Source organism: Tinamus guttatus, unplaced genomic scaffold, assembly GCF_059628265.1.
Source record: "Tinamus guttatus ecotype Peru unplaced genomic scaffold, ASM5962826v1 Tinamus_guttatus_pri_ptg001698l, whole genome shotgun sequence".
Classification (NCBI taxonomy): domain Eukaryota; kingdom Metazoa; phylum Chordata; class Aves; order Tinamiformes; family Tinamidae; genus Tinamus; species Tinamus guttatus.
The window spans coordinates 14,741-33,812 of record NW_028290232.1 but is presented as its reverse complement, the minus strand read 5'-3'; the positions used below and the strand labels follow the sequence as shown (position 1 = coordinate 33,812).

At 59.1% G+C, this 19,072-nt stretch overlaps 1 protein-coding gene across 1 annotated transcript; it reads left to right on the top strand.

The window, feature by feature from the left end:
- Positions 1-299: 299 nt before the first annotated feature.
- On the top strand, positions 300-17,665 carry LOC148590129 (CCR4-NOT transcription complex subunit 3-like). The gene is given in 20 exon segments (XM_088539449.1): positions 300-342; positions 3,064-3,135; positions 3,271-3,338; positions 3,430-3,504; positions 3,614-3,703; positions 3,789-3,917; positions 3,994-4,089; positions 5,310-5,529; positions 6,838-6,971; positions 7,057-7,113; positions 7,202-7,562; positions 8,124-8,229; positions 8,980-9,196; positions 11,524-11,623; positions 13,887-14,076; positions 15,780-15,819; positions 15,821-15,863; positions 15,866-15,912; positions 16,743-16,868; positions 17,567-17,665. Coding segments are annotated over 19 exon segments (2,223 nt in total). The 5' UTR covers positions 300-342; positions 3,064-3,110.
- The last annotated feature ends 1,407 nt before the right edge of the window (positions 17,666-19,072 follow it).

Here is a 19,072-nt window from a genome sequence, read left to right as displayed (position 1 = left end):
GTCGCCCCCGCCTGCTCGAGCGTGGCAGCGGCGCGGGCCAATAGGGACTGCCCGTGGCGCCTTTGCCCCGCCTTTGTGGGCGGGGCCCTGCGCTCACCCCGTCCCTCCGCCTATAAACACAGCGGAGCCAATGAGGAGCGCGCGCGGCGCTGATTGACAGCGCGGCGGGATCCCGCCCCGCGGCGCCGCGGCCAATGGGAGCGCGCGCCCTTCTGACGGGCGTCCGCGGCGGCCAATGGGAGGCGGCCGTGCGGGGGGCGGGGGCGGGCGCCGCCGCCGGGGCGGGGGGGCGGGCGCAGGGGCCCCGCCGCCATCTTGGATGCCGCGGACACCGAGTCGGCGGTGAGAGGGGGCCGGAGCGGGGGGGGGGTCGCGACACTATCGCGATATCGCGACCGACAGCGCCCCCCACCCCCGGGGGAGCCGCCGCGGGGGGGCTATAGGGCTCCTATAGGGGCGCCGGGACGTATAGGGCGCCCTATAGCTGCTCCCCCCCCTTAATGTGAGGAGACCCTGGGAGGGGGGCTATAGGGTCCGGGGGGGGGGCGGGGAGCTATAGGGGGTCTATAGGGTCCGGGGGGGGGGGAGCTATAGGGGGGGTCTATAGGAGTCCCCGGGGGGGAGGCCTTGGGGGGCGGGTCCATAGGGTCCGGGGAGGGGGAGCTTTAGGGTGGATCTATAGGGGCCCCGGGGGGCGGGGAGATATAGGGGGGGTCTATAGGATCCAGGGCGGGGGGGAACTATAGGGGGGGCCTATGGGGTCTGTTGGGAGTGAGGAGCTATAGGGGGGTCTATAGGGGCCCGGGGGGGGGGCTATAGGGGCGCCCATAGGGAGTGGAGCGGGTCTATAGGAGGAGGAAGGCCCAGGGGGTCATAGGAGGGTCTATAGGGGCCCTGGAGGTAGCAGACATAGCGGGGTGTGGGGGGACCCTATAGATATTTAAGGGTGTTGTACACGCTTAAGGGTACCTTATAGGTATTTAAGGGATTCTATAGGTGTTTAAGAGATTCTATAGGTGTTTAAGGCATTGTCCAGATATTTAAGGGCGCTTTATAGGTATTTAAGAGTCATATAGATGTTTAAGCGCTTGGAGATCCGGTAAATACTGAAGGATCCTATAGATGTTTAGGGGCCGTTTGGTTATTTAGGGTTCCTATATATGTTTTAAAGACCTTAAAGATATTTAAGGGGCCCTGGAGATGTTTAAGTGCATCCTATAGGTATTTAAAGCTCTGTATATATATAAGGGTACTCTATAGGTGTTTGAGAGTGATATAGATGCTTAAAGAGACTGTAGATATTTAGGGATCCTGTTCATATTTAAGTACCCTATAGATATTTAGTTGCCTTATGGATATTTAAAGAATTTTAAAGGTATTTAGGATTTCTGTAGGTATTTAAGGGTCCTTATAGATGTTTAAGGGGCCCTAAGGATATTTAAGGGCACTCTATAGATGTTTAAGCACCATTCTGGACATTTAAGGACCCTATAGGTGTTTAAGAGCCCTATAGATGCTTAAAGTATTTTAAAGGTATTTGGAAACCTTATAGATGTTTAAGGAACTTATAGTTTAAGGCACCCCCCAGATGCCTGAGGATCCTATAGGTTTTTAAGGGACTTTATAGGGGTTTAAGGGACCTTATGGATGTTTAAGGATCCTATAGATATTTAGGAGACATTACAGGTGCTTAAGGGATTTTTTGGATGTTTAGTGATCTTACAGGGATTTAAGAGACCCTATAGATGGTCAGGGGAGCCTGTAAATGTTTAAGGATCCTATAGATATTTAAGGGAGTTTATGGGTGTCAAATGATTTTATAGATGTTTAAGGGACTTTATAGGTGTTTAAGGGACCTTATGGGCATTTAAGGATCTTATAGGTGTTTAAGGGACCCTATAGGCGCTTGGGGGAACCTATAGATGCTTAAGGATTCTACAGATGTTTAAGAGACTTTGTAGGTTTGTAGAAGACCTTATGGATGTTTAAGGATTTTATAGATATTTAAGGGGCTCTATAGATATTTAATGCACTTTATAGATGTTTGAGGTTCCTATAGATGTTTAAGAGACTTCATAGGTGCTTAAGGGACCTTATAGACATTTAAGGACGCTATAGGTATTTAAGGACCCTATAGGTGCTTGGGGAGCATATAGATATTTAAGAAACGTATAGATATTTAAGGGATTTTATAGATGTTTGAGGTTCCTATAGATATTTAAGAGACTTTATAGGTGTTTAAGGGACCTTATGGACATTTAAGGACCTTATAGGTGTTTAAGGGCTCCTATAGGCATTCAAGGGAGCCTATAGATGTTTAAGGATCCTATAGAATAAATACCCTTAAGGGTGTTTAAAAGACTCTATAGGCATTCAGGGGACCTTATGGACATTTAAGGACCTTATAGGTAGTTAACGGACTCTATAGGTGCTTAGGGGGGCGTATAGATGTTTAAGGATCCTGTAGATATTTAAAGGATTTTATAGATGTTTAAGGGGTTTTATGGATGTTTAAGGATCCTCTAGATGTTTAAGAGACTTTGTAGGTTCATAAAGGACCTTATGGATGTTTAAGGACCTTATAGGTATTTACAGGGCTCTATAGATGTGTAAGGAACGCTATAGATATTTAAGGGGTCCTATAGATATTTAAGGTGTTTTATAGATGTTTGAGATTCCTGTAGATCTTTAAGGGACTCTATAGGTGTTTAAGGGACCTTATGGACATTTAATGACCTTATAGGTGTTTAAGGCACCCTATAGGCGCTTGGGGGAACCTATAGGTGTTTAAGGATCCTTATAGGCTAAATACCTTTAAGGATATTTAAAGGACTCTTATGGACCTTTAAGGACCTTATAGATGTTTAAGGGCTCCTATAGGTACCTTGGAAAGCCTATAGATGTTTAAGGATCCTATAGGATAAATACCTTTATTTAAAGGTGTTTAAGGGACCCCATGGACATTTAAGGACCCTATAGGTGTTTAAGGGCCCCCATAGGCGCTCGGGGGAGCCTATAGATGTATAAGGGGGGGGTCTCCCTATATGTTCCCCCCCGGAACAGCGGCCGCCCCCGGAAGTGATGCCGAGAGCCCCCCGCTAGGCCCCGCCATGGCCGACAAGAGGAAGCTCCAAGGTAACGTTAATTAACGTTAATTAACGGGGACCCCCCGTTAATTAAATGGGGGGGTCCCCGTTAATTAAATGGGGGGGTTGTAATTAACGGGGGGGGGGAGGTCGTAATTAACGGCGCTAATTGGGGCCGCGACAGGCGAGATCGACCGGTGCCTCAAGAAGGTCTCCGAGGGCGTGGAGCAGTTTGAGGACATTTGGCAAAAGGTAAAGAAAAAACCCCAAAAATGGGAAAATTGGGACACCCCGCACCGCGGTCACAGTCCCATTTTGGCCCTTTTTTGCCCCAAACCGGCAGCTCCACAATGCGGCCAACGCCAACCAGAAGGAGAAGTACGAGGCCGACCTGAAGAAGGAGATCAAGAAGCTGCAGGTCGGGGCGGCAACACCCGGCCGGGCGGGTGACGCGGCAACAGCCGCACCGCGGCGTCACCCCCCCCACAACGCGGCGTCACCCCCTTTTGTGTCACCCCACAAAACAGAGGCTGAGGGACCAGATCAAGACGTGGGTGGCGTCCAACGAGATCAAGGACAAGCGGCAGCTCATTGACAACCGCAAGCTCATCGAGACGGTGAGCGGCTGTAGCCGCCGGCGCCGCCGGCTCCGCGGGGGCGTCACCGCGACGCCGGTTTCCCCGTTTTTCCCCCCGTTTCCAGCAAATGGAGAGGTTCAAGGTGGTGGAACGGGAGACCAAGACCAAGGCGTATTCCAAGGAAGGGCTGGGGCTGGCGCAGAAGGTCGACCCGGCGCAGAAGGAGAAGGAGGAGGTCGGCCAATGGTTGACGGTGAGGAGCCGCGCGCCTGTCGCGGGGGCCGCGCCGCCTGTCGCCGCTCCGCCTGACGCCCGCTCCCCCCTTCCAGAACACCATCGACACCCTCAACATGCAGGTGGATCAGTTCGAGAGCGAGGTGGAGTCGCTCTCGGTGCAGACACGCAAGAAGAAGGGCGACAAGGACGTGAGTGCGGCCGCGCCGGGTGACAACAACACCCGCACGCGCCGGTTCCCGCGGTTTGCACCATTCCCCGCTGTTTTTCCCCCCAATTTCCACGATTTTAACTATTCCCCACTGTTTTTCACCCATAAACAAGCCCAAGGCAGGTGACAACACCCGCACATGCCGTTTTCCATGGTTTTCACCATTCCCCGCTGTTTTTCCCCCGGGAACGAGCCCAAGCCGATTGACAACAACACCCGCATTTGCCGGTTCCCGCGGTTTGCACCATTCCCCGCTGTTTTTCCCCCCAGTTTCCACAAATTTAACTATTCCCCGCTGTTTTTCACCCATAAACAAGCCCAAGCCGGGTGACAACACCCGCACACGCTGTTTTCCATGGTTTTCACCATTCCCCGCTGTTTTCCCCCCGGGAACAAGCCCGAGCCGGGTGACAACAACACCCGAATGCGCCAGTTCCCGTGGTTTGCACCATTCCCCACTGTTTTGCCCTCCAATTTCCATGATTTTAACTATTCCCCGCTGTTTTTCCCCCAGAAACAGCACCGAGCCGGGTGACAACAACACCCACACACACAATTTCCTCCGATTTTAACCAGTCCCCACTGTTTTTCCCTATGGATTCCGCAGTTTTCACCATTCCCTGCTGTTTTTCCTCCGGAAACAAGCCCAAGCCGGGTGACAACACCCGCATGCACCGTTTTCCGTATTTTCACCATTCCCTGCTGTTTTTCCCCCAGAAACAAGCCTGAGTCGGGTGATAACACCCGCATGCACCATTTTCCGTGATTTTAACCATTCCCTGCTGTTTTTTCCCCCAGAAACAAGCCTGAGTCGGGTGATAACACCCGCATGCACCATTTTCCGTGATTTTAACCATTCCCTGCTGTTTTTCCCCCAGAAACAAGCCCAAGCCGGGTGACAACACCCGCATGCACCATTTTCCGTGATTTTAACCATTCCCTGCTGTTTTTTCCCCCGGAAACAAGACCAAGCCGGGTGACAACACCCGCATGCACCGTTTTCCCTGATTTTCACCATTCCCTGCTGTTTTTCCCCCGGAAACAAGCCCAAGCCGGGTGACAACACCCGCATGCACCGTTTTCCCTGATTTTAACCATTCCCTGCTGTTTTTTCCCCCGGAAACAAGCCCAAGCCGGGTGACAACACCCGCATGCACCGTTTCCCGCGGTTTTCACCATTCCCTGCTGTTTTTCCCCCAGAAACAAGACCGCATCGAGGGCCTCAAGCGGCACATCGAGAAGCACCGGTACCACGTGCGGATGCTGGAGACCATCCTGCGGATGCTGGACAACGACTCCATCCTGGTGGACGCCATCCGCAAGATCAAGGACGACGTGGAGTATTACGTGGACTCCTCGCAGGACCCCGACTTCGAGGAGAACGAGTTCCTGTACGACGACCTCGACCTCGAGGACATCCGTAAGCCTCCCAACAGCCGCGCCTCGGCCCCGGCCGCCTGTTGCCGCGGCGACAACACCTCTTTTTTAGCACTTCCGGCTGTTACGGCGTCAAAAATACCCCTTTTTAATCATTTGAGGCTGTTATCATGCCAAAAACACCTCTTTTTTATCACTTTCGGCTGTTACCACGTCAAAAATACCGTTTTTTAATGATTTCAGACTGTTATTATGTCAAAAACAGCTTTTTTTGTCAGTTTCAGTTGTTATGGCATCAAAAATACCCTTTTTTAATCATTTCAGACTGTTATTGCGTCAAAAACATCTCTTTTTTATCACTTTCGGCTGTTATCATGCCAAAAATACCCTTTTTTAATCATTTCAGACTGTTATTGTGTCAAAAACAGCTCTTTTTTATGAGCTTCGGTTGTTATGGCATCAAAAATACCCTTTTTAAATCATTTCTGACTGTTATTGTGTCAAAAACACCTCTTTTTTATCGCTTTCGGCTGTTACGGCATCAAAAATACCCTTTTTAAAATCATTTTAGGCTGTTATCGCATCAAAAACACCTCTTTTTCATCACTTTTGGCTGTTATGGCATCATATCCTTTTTAAATCATTTTAGGCTGTTATAGTGTTAAAAACACCTATTTTTATCAGTTTCGGCTGTTACTAAATTGAAAATACCCATCTTTTATCATTTTAGGCTACTATCGCATAAAAATACCTTTTTTATCATTTTGGCTATTATTGCATCATTTTGCATTTGTTTTCACGTAAAAAAATGCCCACTTTTATCGTTTCACATCTGTTTTCATGTCTTAAATGCCCATTCTTATTGTTTTCCATGTGTTTTCTTGTCAAAAACACACTTTTGTATGATTTTGGCTATTTTCACGTCAAAAATACCCTTTTTATCATTTTCTGGCCGTTTTTGCATCAGTCACCCATATTTTTTAACATTTTCTGTCTGTTTTCACATCAAAAAATGCCCGTTCTTATTATTTTCCGTTTGTTTTCACATCAATAACGTACCTTTTAGAATCCTTTTTTGCCTGTTTTCACATCAAGAATCCCTGGTTTTTATCATTTTCTGCCTGTTCTGTCATCAAATACACCCTTTTTTATCATTTTTTGGTTGTTCCGGTGTCAAAACCACCAGTTTTTATCATTTTCCAGCTGTTCCCACATCAAAACGCCCCTTTTTGCCGTTTTCCCATGTCGTGCTCCCGTCCAAACCGCCCCTTGTTGTCGTTTGCCGCCTGTTCCCGCGCCCGCCGCGGCTCCCCGGGCGCCTGTAACGGCCTGTGCGGCTGTTGTCCTCCAGCACAGGCGCTCGTGGCCACGTCGCCGCCCAGTCACAGCCACATGGAGGACGAGATCTTCAACCAGTCGAGCAGCACCCCCACGTCCACCACGTCCAGCTCCCCCATTCCCCCCAGCCCGGCCAACTGTACCACGGTAAGCAACAGCCGCCCGCCGGGGCCGCCCCTGCCGCACAGCCGGCGGCGCTGGCCGTCACGCTGTTGCCTCCCTCCGCCTGTAGGAGAACTCCGAGGACGACAAGAAGCGGGGCCGCTCCACGGACAGCGAAGTGGGCCAGGTGAGGAGCGGCGCGGCTGTAGCGCGGCCGCCTGTCGCCGGCGCCGCCTGACGCGCCCGCCGCCTGTTTCATTCCCCCCTGCCAACAGTCGCCGGCCAAGAACGGTTCCAAGGGTCTCCACAACAACCACCACGCGGCGTCGCCGGCGGTGACGCCCAGTTACCCCTTGGGAGCCGCTACAGCCGCTTCGGCCGCGTCCATGGGCAACGGGCCCAACGGCACCGGGGTCGCGTCCGGCGGTACCGGAGCTCCCGGGGCGGCCGGCGGTAAGAGCAACAGCGCCGCAACAGCCCACGCGCCCAGCACGCCTACACCCTACGCACAGGCCGTGGCACCGCCGGCCGCTACAGCCGCCGCCGCCGCTGCTACAACCGCCACCGCCGGGGGTGCGGCCCAGCCCCGGCCCCCCAGCGCACAGCAGAACGCCAACAAGCAGAACGGCGCCACCAGTGAGTGCGGGGGTTCCCTCTTCCGGCTGTACGTCGGAGATGGTGGCGGTACCGGGAGCGCTGCGGTTCCCCTTTGCTGACTGTAGGCCCCCGATGGGGGTACTGGGGTTCTCCTTGCCGGCTGTACGCCCGAGTGGGGGGTACCGGGAGGTCTGGGTATTGTGGTTCCCTCGTCCAGCTGTAGGCCCGGGATGGAGGTGCTGGGGTTCCCCTTTGCCGACTGTACATTGAAAACAGGGGTACTGGGAGGCCTGGGGTTCCCTTTTCCGACTGTCCCCTCGAGATGGGGGTCCTGGGAGCTCTTTGTGCTGGGGTTCCCCTTTCCGACTGTACCTTGAAAATGGGGGTACTGGGAGACCTGGGGTTCCCCTTTCCGACTGTGCACCCGGCGCAGGGGTTCCGCACAGCCGGACGCCGCCTGTTCCCAGGGTTGATACAGTCACAGCGGGACAGAACACGAGTTTGGGGGGGGGAGTGGGGCTGTTCACCCCGGGGGGTGTCACCTGCCTGTCACCCCCCCCGCCTTGTCACCCGCCCGTCACCCTGTTGTCACCCGCCCAGGTTACAGCTCGGTGGTGGCCGACAACGCGACGGAGCCGCCGCTGGGGGGGCCCCCCCAGCCCCTGCCCAGCCAGGGGGGGGGCCACAACCCCCCCGGGGGAGCCCCGTGAGTGCGGGGGGGGCTGGGGACGAGGGGGGGACATTGGGGACATGGGGGGACATTGGGAGATATGGGGGGACGTGGGGGGATATGGGGGGACACAGGGGATATTGGGGACATAGGGGGACACGGGGGACATTGGGGACATGGGGGGACGTGGGGGGACATTGGGGGATATGGGGGGACGTGGGGGGACACAGGGGATATTGGGGACATAGGGGGACACGGGGGACATTGGGGACATGGGGGGACATGGGGGGACGTGGGGGGACATGGGGGGACGTGGGGGGACACGGGGGATACTGGGGACGTGGGGGGACATTGGGGGATATGGGGGGACATTGGGGGATGTGGGGGGACACAGGGGATATTGGGGACGTGGGAGGACGTAGGGGACATTGAGGGATGTGGGGGGGACGTGGAGGGACATTTGGGACACGGGGGGATATGGGGGGACATGGGGGGACACAGGAGATATTGGGGACGTGGGGGGACATTGGGGACATGGGGGGACATTGGGGGATATGGGGGGACATTGGGGGATATGGGGGGATGTGGGGGGACATTGGGGACATGGAGGGACACGGGGGGATATGGGGGACATGAGGGGACATGGGCGGATATGGGGGGACGTGGGGGGACATTGGGGACATGGAGGGATGTGGGGGGACATTGGGGACATGGGGGATATTGGGGACATGGGGGGGACCTGGGTCCCCCCCCCCGCCACCCCCCACATCTCCCCCCTCCCCCCAGGAAGGAGCCCAGCGGGGCCCCCCCGGCCCCTCCCAGCGCCGCGGGAGGGGGCGGGGCCGGGGCCGGAGGGGGCGGGGCCTCCGCCGCCCCGCCCCCCTCGGGGCTGCTGGTGCCGCTGCCCCCCCAGCCGCCCCCCCCCGGCTCCCCGGCCCCCGCCCCGGGTGGGGGGGGGCTGCTCAACGGGCCCCCCCCCTTCAGCGCCGCCCCCGACATCAAGGTGAGACCCGGGGGGGGCGGAGCCGCTTCCCGACCCTTCCCGACCCTTCCCGACCCTTCCCGGCGCTTCCCGATTATTCCCGACTCTTCCCAATTATTCCCGGTGCTTCCCGATTCTTTCTGGCTCTTCCTGACACTTCCCGCCCTTTCCCGACGCTTCCCGACTCTTCCCGATTATTCCCGATTCTTCCCGATTGTTTCCGACTCTTCTCGACTCTTCCCACCACTTCCCAACTCTTCCCAATTATTCCCGGCGCTTCCCGACCCTTCCCGACCTTTCCCGATACTTCCCGATTATTCCCAACCCTTCCCAATTATTCCCGGTGCTTCCCGATTCTTTCTGGCTCTTCCTGACTCTTCCCACCCTTTCCCGACCCTTCCCGACGCTTCCCGACTCTTCCCAATTATTCCTGATTCTTCCCGATTATTTCCGACTCTTCCCACCACTTCCCGACTCTTCCCAGTTATTCCCGGCGCTTCCCGATTCTTCCTGGCCCTTCCTGACACTTCCCGACTCTTCCCAGTGTTTCCCGACTTCCCAATTATTCCTGACGTTTCCCGGCGCTTCCTGGTGCTTCCCTATTCCTTATGGCTTTTCCTAACACTTCCCGACTCTTCCCAATTATTCCCAACACTTCCCAGCGCTCCCTGATACTTTCTGGGCCTTCCCGACTCTTCCCGACACTTCCCAACTCTTCCCGATTATTCCTGACGCTTCCTGACACTTCCTGGTGCTTCCCAGCTCTTGCTGCCGCTTTCCGACTCTTCTCAATTATTCCCAATGCTTCCCAGCACTTCCCAGATTTTTCTGGCCCTTCCTGATGTTTCCCACTCTTCCCGCCACTTCCCGACTCTTCCCGATTATTCCTGACACTTCCCACCGCTTCCCGGCTCTTCCTCTTTTTTCCCGGCTCTTCCTCTTTTTTCCTGGCCCTTCCCAACTTTTCCCGACCATTCACGACACTTCCCGCCTCTTCCTGACCTTTCCCACCTTTTCCTGACCCTTCCCAGCTCTTCCCGACCCTTCCTGTCCTTTCCCGGCTCTTCCCACCGCTTCCCAACGCTTCCGGATTATTTCCAACGCTTCCTGGCTATTCCCAGCCCTTTTTGTCTCTTCCTGGCTCTTCCCGACACTTCCAGCCTTTTCCCCATGTTTCCCGGCCCTGGTTGACATTCCCATATCCTCCCGCTGCTTCCTGGCTCTTCCCGACACTTCTCGTTTCTTCCCAACTCTTCCTGCCCATTCCTGGCGCTTCCTGACTCTGTCTGACACTTTCCGCTTTTCCCAACTCTTTCCAACTTTTCCTGGTGCTTCCTGACTCTTCCCGATGCTTCCCAACACTTCCTGGCTCTTCCCGGCTCTTCCCGACGCTTCCCAATACTTCCTGGCTTTTCTCAATGCTTCCTGGCACTTTCTGCTTCTTCCCAACACTTCCTGGCTCTTCCTGGCACTTCCCGGTGCTTCCTGGCTTTTCCCGACACTTCCTGGCTCTTCCCGGCTCTTCCCGGCTCTTCCCGATGCTTCCTGGCACTTCCTGGCTCTTCCCGACACTTCCTGGCTCTTGCCGGCACTTCCTGGCTCTTCCTGACGTTTCCCGGCTCTTCCCAATGCTTCCTGGCACTTCCTGGCTCTTCCCGGCTCTTCCCGACACTTCCTGGCTCTTCCCGGCACTTCCTGGCTCTTCCTGATGTTTCCCGGCTCTTCCCGATGCTTCCTGGCGCTTCCTGGCTCTTCCCGGTACTTCCTGGCTCTTCCCGACACTTCCTGCCTCTTCCCAACACTTCTTGGCGCTTCCCGGCTCTTCCCGATGCTTCCTGATGTTTCCCGGTCTTCCCAATGCTTCCCGGCACTTCCTGGCTCTTCCTGACGCTTCCCGGCTCTTCCCGACGCTTCCCGCCTCTTCCCGATGCTTCCCGACGCTTCCCGGCTCTTCCCGATGCTTCCTGACGCTTCCCGACACTTCTCGTTTCTTCCCAACTCTTCCTGCCCATTCCTGGCGCTTCCTGACTCTGTCTGACACTTCCTGCTTTTCCCAACTCTTTCCAACTTTTCCTGGTGCTTCCTGACTCTTCCCGATGCTTCCCAACACTTCCTGGCTCTTCCCGATGCTTCCCGGCTCTTCCCGATGCTTCCTGATGTTTCCCGGCTCTTCCCAATGCTTCCCGGCACTTCTGGCTCTTCCTGACGCTTCCCGGCTCTTCCCGACGCTTCCCGGCTCTTCCCGATGCTTCCCGACACTTCCTGCCTCTTCCCAACACTTCCTGGCTCTTCCCGGCTCTTCCCGATGCTTCCTGACGCTTCCCGGCTCTTCCCGGCGCTTCCCGCAGGCTCCGGAGCCCCTGAGCAGCCTCAAGTCCATGGCGGAGCGGGCGGCCATGGGCTCCGGCCTGGAGGATCCCGGCCCGGCCCTGCACCTGGCGGAGCGCGGTGAGCGCCCGGATCCGCCGGGAATGCCGCGGGATCCGCCGGGAATGGGGCGGGATGGGGGGGAGCCCGGCCCGGATCCGCTGGGAATGCTGTGGGATCCGCCGGGAATGCCGTGGGATCCGCCCGGGAATGGGGCAGGATGGGGGGGAGCCCGGCCCGGATCCACTGGGAACGCCACGGGATCCGCCTGGGAATGGGACGGGATTGGGGAGGTATCCTGACCTAGATCCGCCTGGGAATGCGGCGGGATCCGCCCGGGAATGGGGCGGGATGGGGGGGGGATCCCGGCCCAGATCCGCCTGGGAATGCGGCGGGATCCACCTGGGAATGGGGTGGAATGGGATGAGATCCTGACCCGGATCCACCTGGGAATGTGGCGGGATGGGATGGGATCCCAACCCGGATCTACCTGGGTGGGACTGGGGAGGGATCCCAACCCAGATCCAGATGGGAACGCGGTGGGATTGGGGAGGGATTCCAACCCGGATCCGCCTGGGGAATGTGGCGGGATCCGCTCGGGAATGGGGCGGGATGGGGGGGATTCCAACCCGGATCCATCTGGGAATGTGGCGGGATCCACCTGGGAATGCGGCGGGATAGGGGGGATCCCGACCCGAATCCAGATGGGAATGTGGCGGGATTGGGGAGGGATTCCAACCCGGATCCGCCTGGGAATGTGGCAGGATGGGGGGTGGATCCCAACCCGGATCCAGACGGGAATGCGGTGGGATCCGCCTGGGAACACCATGGGATGGGGGGGGATCCTGACCCGGATCCGCTTGGGAATGCGACGGGATCCACCTGGGAATGTGGTGGGAAAGGGGGGGGGATCCCGACCCGGATCCGTTCGGGAAGCGCGGGATGAGCTCGAGCCCCAGCCCTTCATCCCGGTGTTCCGGACCGGTCCGGACCGTTCAGGGCCAGTTTTGGGCTAATTCCCGACCATTTGGGGCCTATTCCAGCCCCTTTTGGGCTCATTCCCAACTGTTTTGGGCCCATTCCAGCCTGTTTTGGACCATTTGGGTTCATTCTGGCCCATTTTGGGCCCCTTTTGGGTTCATTCCTGACCGTTTTGGACCCGTTCTGGCCCATTTGGGAGCATTTGGGGCCATTATGGCCCCTTTTGGGCCTATTCTGGTCCATTTTGAGCCTGTTTCGGCCCATCCTGGCCCATTTTGGCCCATTCTGGCCCGTTTTGGACCCATTCCAGCCCATTTTGGCCCATTCTGGCTAAATTTGGGCCTGTTTCGGGCCTGTCCCAGCCCCTTTGTGCCCAATTCCAACCCATTTCGGGCCCATTCCAGCCCTTTTGGCCCATTTTGGACCCTTTCTGGTCCATTCCGGCTCATTTTGGGCCCATTCCAGCCCCTTTTGGTCCAGTTCGGCCATTTCGGACCCATTCGGGCTCATTTCAGGCCCATTTCAGACCCATTCCAGCCCCTTTTGGTCCATTCCGGCCCATTTTGGACCCATTCCAGCCCGTTTTTGGTCTATTCCGGCTCATTTTAGGCCATTCCAGCCCATTTTTGTCCATTCCAGCTCATTTTGGGCCCATTCCAGCCCATTTTCGTCCATTCCAGCTCCTTTTAGGCCCATTTCAGCCCCTTTTTGGTCCATTCGGGCTCATTTTAGTCCCATTCCAGCTCATTTTAGGCCCATTCCAGCCCATTTTGGTCCATTCCAGCCCTTTTTTGGTCCATTCCAGCCCCTTTTTGGTCCATTCTGGCCCATTTCGGACCCATTCCAGCCCCTTTTTGGTCCATTTGGGCTCATTTTAGTCCCATTCTGGCTCATTTTAGGCCCATTCCAACCCATTTTTGTCCATTCTGGCTCATTTTGGGGCCCATTCCAGCCCCATTTTGGTCCATTCCGGCTCCTTTTAGGTCCGTTCCAGCCCTTTTTTGGTCCATTCCAGCCCCTTTTGGTCCATTCTGGCCCATTTCGGACCCATTCCAGCCCCTTTTTGGTCCATTCCGGCTCCTTTTAGGCCCATTCCAGCCCCTTTTTTGGTCCATTCCAGCCCCTTTTGGTCCATTCCGGCCCATTTTTGTCCATTCTGGCTCATTTTGGGGCCCATTCCAGCCCCTTTTTGGTCCATTCCGGCTCATTTTGGTCCCGCTCCCCCCCCCAATTCCTGCTCCATTCCCCCCCCCCATTCTCCCCCCATTCCCCCCCCATTCCTGCCCCATTTTCCCCCCATTCTCCCCCCTATTCCCCCCTATTCCCCCCCCATTCCCGGCGCCCATTCCCGGCGTTCCCGCAGAGCTGCTGCTCCCGGGCGGGGGGGCCCCGGCGGCGGGGGGGCCGCCGCTGGCCGAGGTCACCATCCCGCTGGCCCTGGGCGTCTGTCCCCTGGGGCCGCTGGCCCTGGCCAAGGAGCAGCTCTACCAGCAGGCCATGGAGGAGGCGGCCTGGCACCACATGCCGCATCCCTCCGACTCGGAGCGCATCCGGTGCGGAATGGGATACGGGGATTCTGGGGGGGATTTGGGGATCCTGGGAGGTCCCTGGGGGTCCCTAAGGGGTCCTGGCACCACATGCCACATCCCTCCGACTCGGAGCGCATCCGGTGCGGAGCGGGATACAGGGATCTGGGGGGGATTTGGGGGTCTCTAAGGAGTCCCTGGGGGGATTTGGGTGTCCTGGCACCACATGCTGCATCCCTCCGACTCGGAGCGCATCCAGTGCGGAGTGGGATACGGGGATCCTGGGGGGGTCCCTAAGGGGTCCTGGGAGGTCCTGGAGGGATTTGGGGCTCCCTGGGGGGATTTGAGGGTCCCTAAGGGGTCCCTGGAGGGATTTGGGGGTCCTGGCACCACATGCCGCATCCCTCCGACTCGGAGCGCATCCGGTGCGGAATGGGATACAGGGATCCTGGGGGGTCCCTAAGGGGTCCCTAAGGGGTCCCTGGGGGGGATTTGGGGGGTCCTGGAGGGATTTGGGGGGATTTGGGGGTTCTGGGGGGTTTGGGGGCCATGGAGGAGGCGGCCTGGCACCACATGCCGCATCCCTCCGACTCAGAGCGCATCCGGTGCGGAATGCGATTGGGAAGGGGCTGGGGGGGTCCCTAAGGGGTCCTGGGGGTCCCTGGGGGTCCCTAAGGGGTCCTGGGGGTCCCTGGAGGGATTTGGGGGTCCCTAAGGGGTCCTGGGGGGATTTGGGGGTCCTGGCACCACATGCCGCATCCCTCCGACTTGGAGCGCATCTGGTGCGGAATGGGAGCAGGATGCAGGGATCTGGGGGGTCCCTGGGGTCCCTAAGGGGTCCTGGGGGGATTTGGGGCTCCCTGGGGGGATTTGGGGGTTCTGGGGGTCCCTGGGGGGATTTGGGGGTCCCTAAGGGGTCCCTGGGGGATTTGGGGGGTCCTGGCACCACATGCCGCATCCCTCCGACTCGGAGCGCATCCGGTGCGGAGCGGGATACAGGGGTCCCTAAGGGGTCCTGGGGGGGATTTGGAGGCTCCCTGGGGGATTTGGGGGTCCTGGGGGGTCGCTAAGGAGTCCTGGAGGATTTGGAGGGTCCCTAAGGGGTCCTGGAGGGTCCCTAAGGGGACCCTGATGGGTCCCTGGGGGGATGTGGGGGTCCCTAGAGGTCCTTAAGGAGTCCTGGAGGGATCTGGGGGTCTGTAAGGGGTCCTGGGGGGATTTGGGGGTCTCTAGGGGGTCCTGGGGGGATTTGGGGGTCCCTGGGCTCCTTAAGGGGTCTTGGGGGGTCCCTGGGGGGATCTGGGGTCTATAAGGGGTCCTGGGGGGATTTGGGGGTCCCTGGGGCTCCCTAAGGGGTCTGTAAGGGGTCCTGGGGGGATTTGGGGGTTCCTAGGAGTCCTGGGGGGGGCTAAGGGGTTTTGAGGGGTCCTGGGGGGATTTGGGGGTCTCTAGGGGGTCCTGGGGGGATTTGGGGGTCCCTAAGGGGCCTTGGGGGAATCCTGGAGGGGATTTGGGGGTCCCAGGGGGTCCCTAAGGGGTCCTGGGGGTCTCTGGAGGGATTTGGGGGGGGGGTCCTCGGCGGGGGGTTAGGTTGGGGGTCTGGGGTCCCAGAGGGGATTTGGGGGTCCTGGGGGTCCCTAGAGGGTCCCCTGGGGGGGGCTCCGGGCTGCCCCCAGGGGCTGTTGTCACCCCCGGCTCCGCCTGACGCCCCCTTCCCCCCCCCCCAACAGGCAGTACCTGCCCCGCAACCCCTGCCCGACCCCCCCCTACCCACCACCAGCTGCCCCCGCCCCACTCGGACACCGTCGAGTTCTACAGCGCCTGTCGACCGAGACCCTCTTCTTCATCTTCTACTACCTGGAGGTGACACAACCGCCCCCGGGTGACAACAACACCCCTCGGGACCCTGTACCCCACCCTGGGTGACAGCAACCCCCAGGGGTGACACAAATCACTATCCCCCACCCCGACCCTCCTCCTCACCTTCTACTACCTGGAGGTGACACAACCGCCCCCGGGTGACAACAACACCCCTCGGGACCCTGTACCCCACCTGGGTGACAGCAAACCCCCGGGGGTGACACAAATCACTGCCCCCCTCCCTAACCCTCCTCTTCACCTTCTACTACCTGGAGGTGACACAACCGCCCCCGGGTGACAACAACACCCCCCGGCACCCTACACCCCCTCCGGGTGACGGCAACCCCCCGAGGGTGACACAAGTCACTGTCCCCCTCCCCGACTCTCCTCTTCACCTTCTCTTACCTGGAGGTGACACAACCGCCGCCGGGTGACAACAACACCCCCGGCACCCTACACCCCCTCCGGGTGACACAACCCCACAACCCCTCGTGGGGGCACCCAGGGGTGTCACCCGGTGCCCAAAGAACCCTCTGCCCTGGGACCTTCCCACCCCCAAATACCCCCCAAACCCCCCAAAATGCCCCCCTAAAACCCGAATCCCCCCAAAATGCCCCAAACCGGCCCGAGGGGTCCCCTACAGCCCCCTGAGGTGGTTGGGGGTCCTGCGGGGCACCAAAGCACAGCCCCAGCACCCAAATACCCCCAAAACTACTCAAAACACCCCAAAATCACCCCAAAATCACCCAAAAAGCCCCAAATCCCCCTGAAATGCCCCCAAACTGCCACAGGGGGGTCCCCTACCCCCCCCTGACGCTGTTGCGGTCCCACAGGGCACCAAGGCGCAGTACCTGGCGGCCAAGGCGCTCAAGAAACAGTCGTGGCGCTTCCACACCAAGTACATGATGTGGTTCCAGCGGCACGAGGAGCCCAAGACCATCACGGACGAGTTCGAGCAGGTGGGAACAGGCGGACTACAGCCGCTGGGGGGGCGGCAACAGCCGGCGGGGCCGGCAACACCCTCTGGGGCCGAAGGGAACGCTCCTGGGGGCAGCAACACCCGTCAGGGCTAGCAACAGCCTCTGGGGGGTGGCAACAGCCGTCAGGGCCAGCAACAGCCGCTGGGGCCAAAGGGAACACCCGATGGGGGGTGGCAACACCTGCCAGGGGGTGGCAACACCTGATGGGGGACTGGCAACAACCACTGGGACCGAAGGGAACAACCAGTGGGCAGCAGGCAACACCTGCCAGGGCCAGCAACACCTGCTAGGGAACATCCGATAGGGGGGTGACAACACCCACTGGGGCCGGGAACACCCACCGGGGCCGGTGGGAACAACCGCAGCACCCAAACACCCCCTTGAGCCCCCCCCCAAATACCCCAGGGAGGCAACACCAACCCCAGGGGGTGCACAACACCCCCACGGAGCCAACAACACCCCCCCCGAGACCCAACAACACCCCACAGAGGGGGGGTCAACACCCCCCCGGGACCCAATCAACACCCTGAGGGCTAAGAACACCCCGTGGGGGGCAACAACAACCCCCCTCCCGGGGCTAAAAACAGCCCGTGGGGGGCAGCAACAGCCCGTGGGGGTGAACAACACCCCGCCGGGGTGACCAACACCCCCCGCGCTCACACCCGGCGCCGTTTCAGGGCACTTACATCTATTTTGACTACGAGAAGTGGGGCCAGCGCAAGAAGGAGGGTTTCACCTTCGAGTACCGCTACCTCGAGGACCGCGACCTGCAGTGACAACAGGCGGCCGCGACAACCGGCGGCGCCTACAGCCGCCCCCCCGCAACCACCGCCACCAAAAGGAACCAGCAGTTTCGCCCCGACCCGCCCCCAAAACCCCCGTTTTCGCCCCAAAATCCGCCCCCCCCCCCCCAATTCGCAGCTGGGCTGATGGTTGGGGGGGGGCGGGGGGGGCAACCCCCCCCTTGGGAAAAAAACAACCCCCTCCCCCAAAAAACAACCCCCCCCAGGGTGACACGGGGGGGGGGTCCCTTTGAGGGGGGGTAATGGGGAGGGGGGATTAATGGGGGGGTTTCTGCCCCCCCTCCATTATTTGCCCCCCCCCGCTGGGGTTTAAGGTATTTTTTCGTACCCGGATTTTCATTTTGGAGAATATTTATGAATAAATAGTTTTATATGGAGGGGGGTGGAGCCTCTTTGTGACCCGCCCCCCCCCGGCCAATGGCGCCGAAGTGGGAGGGGCCCCGGCGTCCGGGGGCGGGGCTGGAATCCGGGGGGGGGGGGAGCCCAGGCGCGCGGGGGCGGGGCCGAACGGGGCGGGTGACGTCATCGGCTGACGGGGGCGCGCGGGAAACGCGCGCGTCGCCATGGGAACTGGCCCCGCCCACACGCGCGCGTCGCCATGGAGACGCGCCCCTCCCCGCCCCGGCGTCGCCGGGGGAACCGCGCCCCCCCCCCGCCCATGCGTTGCCATGGAGACAAGCCCCTCCCACTCATGCGTGTCGCCATGGAGACGGACACGCCGCCTCCCGCCCCCCCCGCGCAACACGTGTCGCCCCCCCCCCCGCGTCACCCGCACGTGTCACCCCCCCGCCCGTGTCACCCCAAAACGTGTCACCCAACAGCCCTTGTCCCCCATGTCCCCCATGTCCCCAGTGTCCCCCCATGTCCCTCCATGTCCCCAATGTCCCCTCAGGCCACTCCCATCCATCTCCTTTTTATTTGAAACACCGAAATTCCAGTAAAAATCCATGCAGGGGGGAGGGGGGAGGGGGCGGCGCCCGACCCCGCCCAGCGCTGGGCGGGGCCTGCGGCGAAGGGGGCGGGGCCGGCGGCCAAAGGGGCGGGGCCGGCGGCTCCCGCAGGCGCGGGGGGGCTCCCAAGGATCCCAGCCCCCCCCCCCATCCCAGTTAATCCCGAACTGGGAATTTCCCGGGAACCGGGATCGCCCCCCCCCCCCCCCGAGGCCCCTCCCTAAGGCACAGCCCCCCCCCCCCCCATTAAGAGCAGTTTCGGGGGGGCCCCTAAAAAACGTCAGTTTCAAGGCCCCCCCCCCCCCAAAGTGACTTATTTTGTGACACTGGTTTTGGGGGGGGGACCCCAAAGTGACGTCATTTTGGGGGGGGGGGGGCAGAGACATGGCGGTTTTGGGGCTCCCCCCCAGAAATGGCGGTTTCAGGGCCC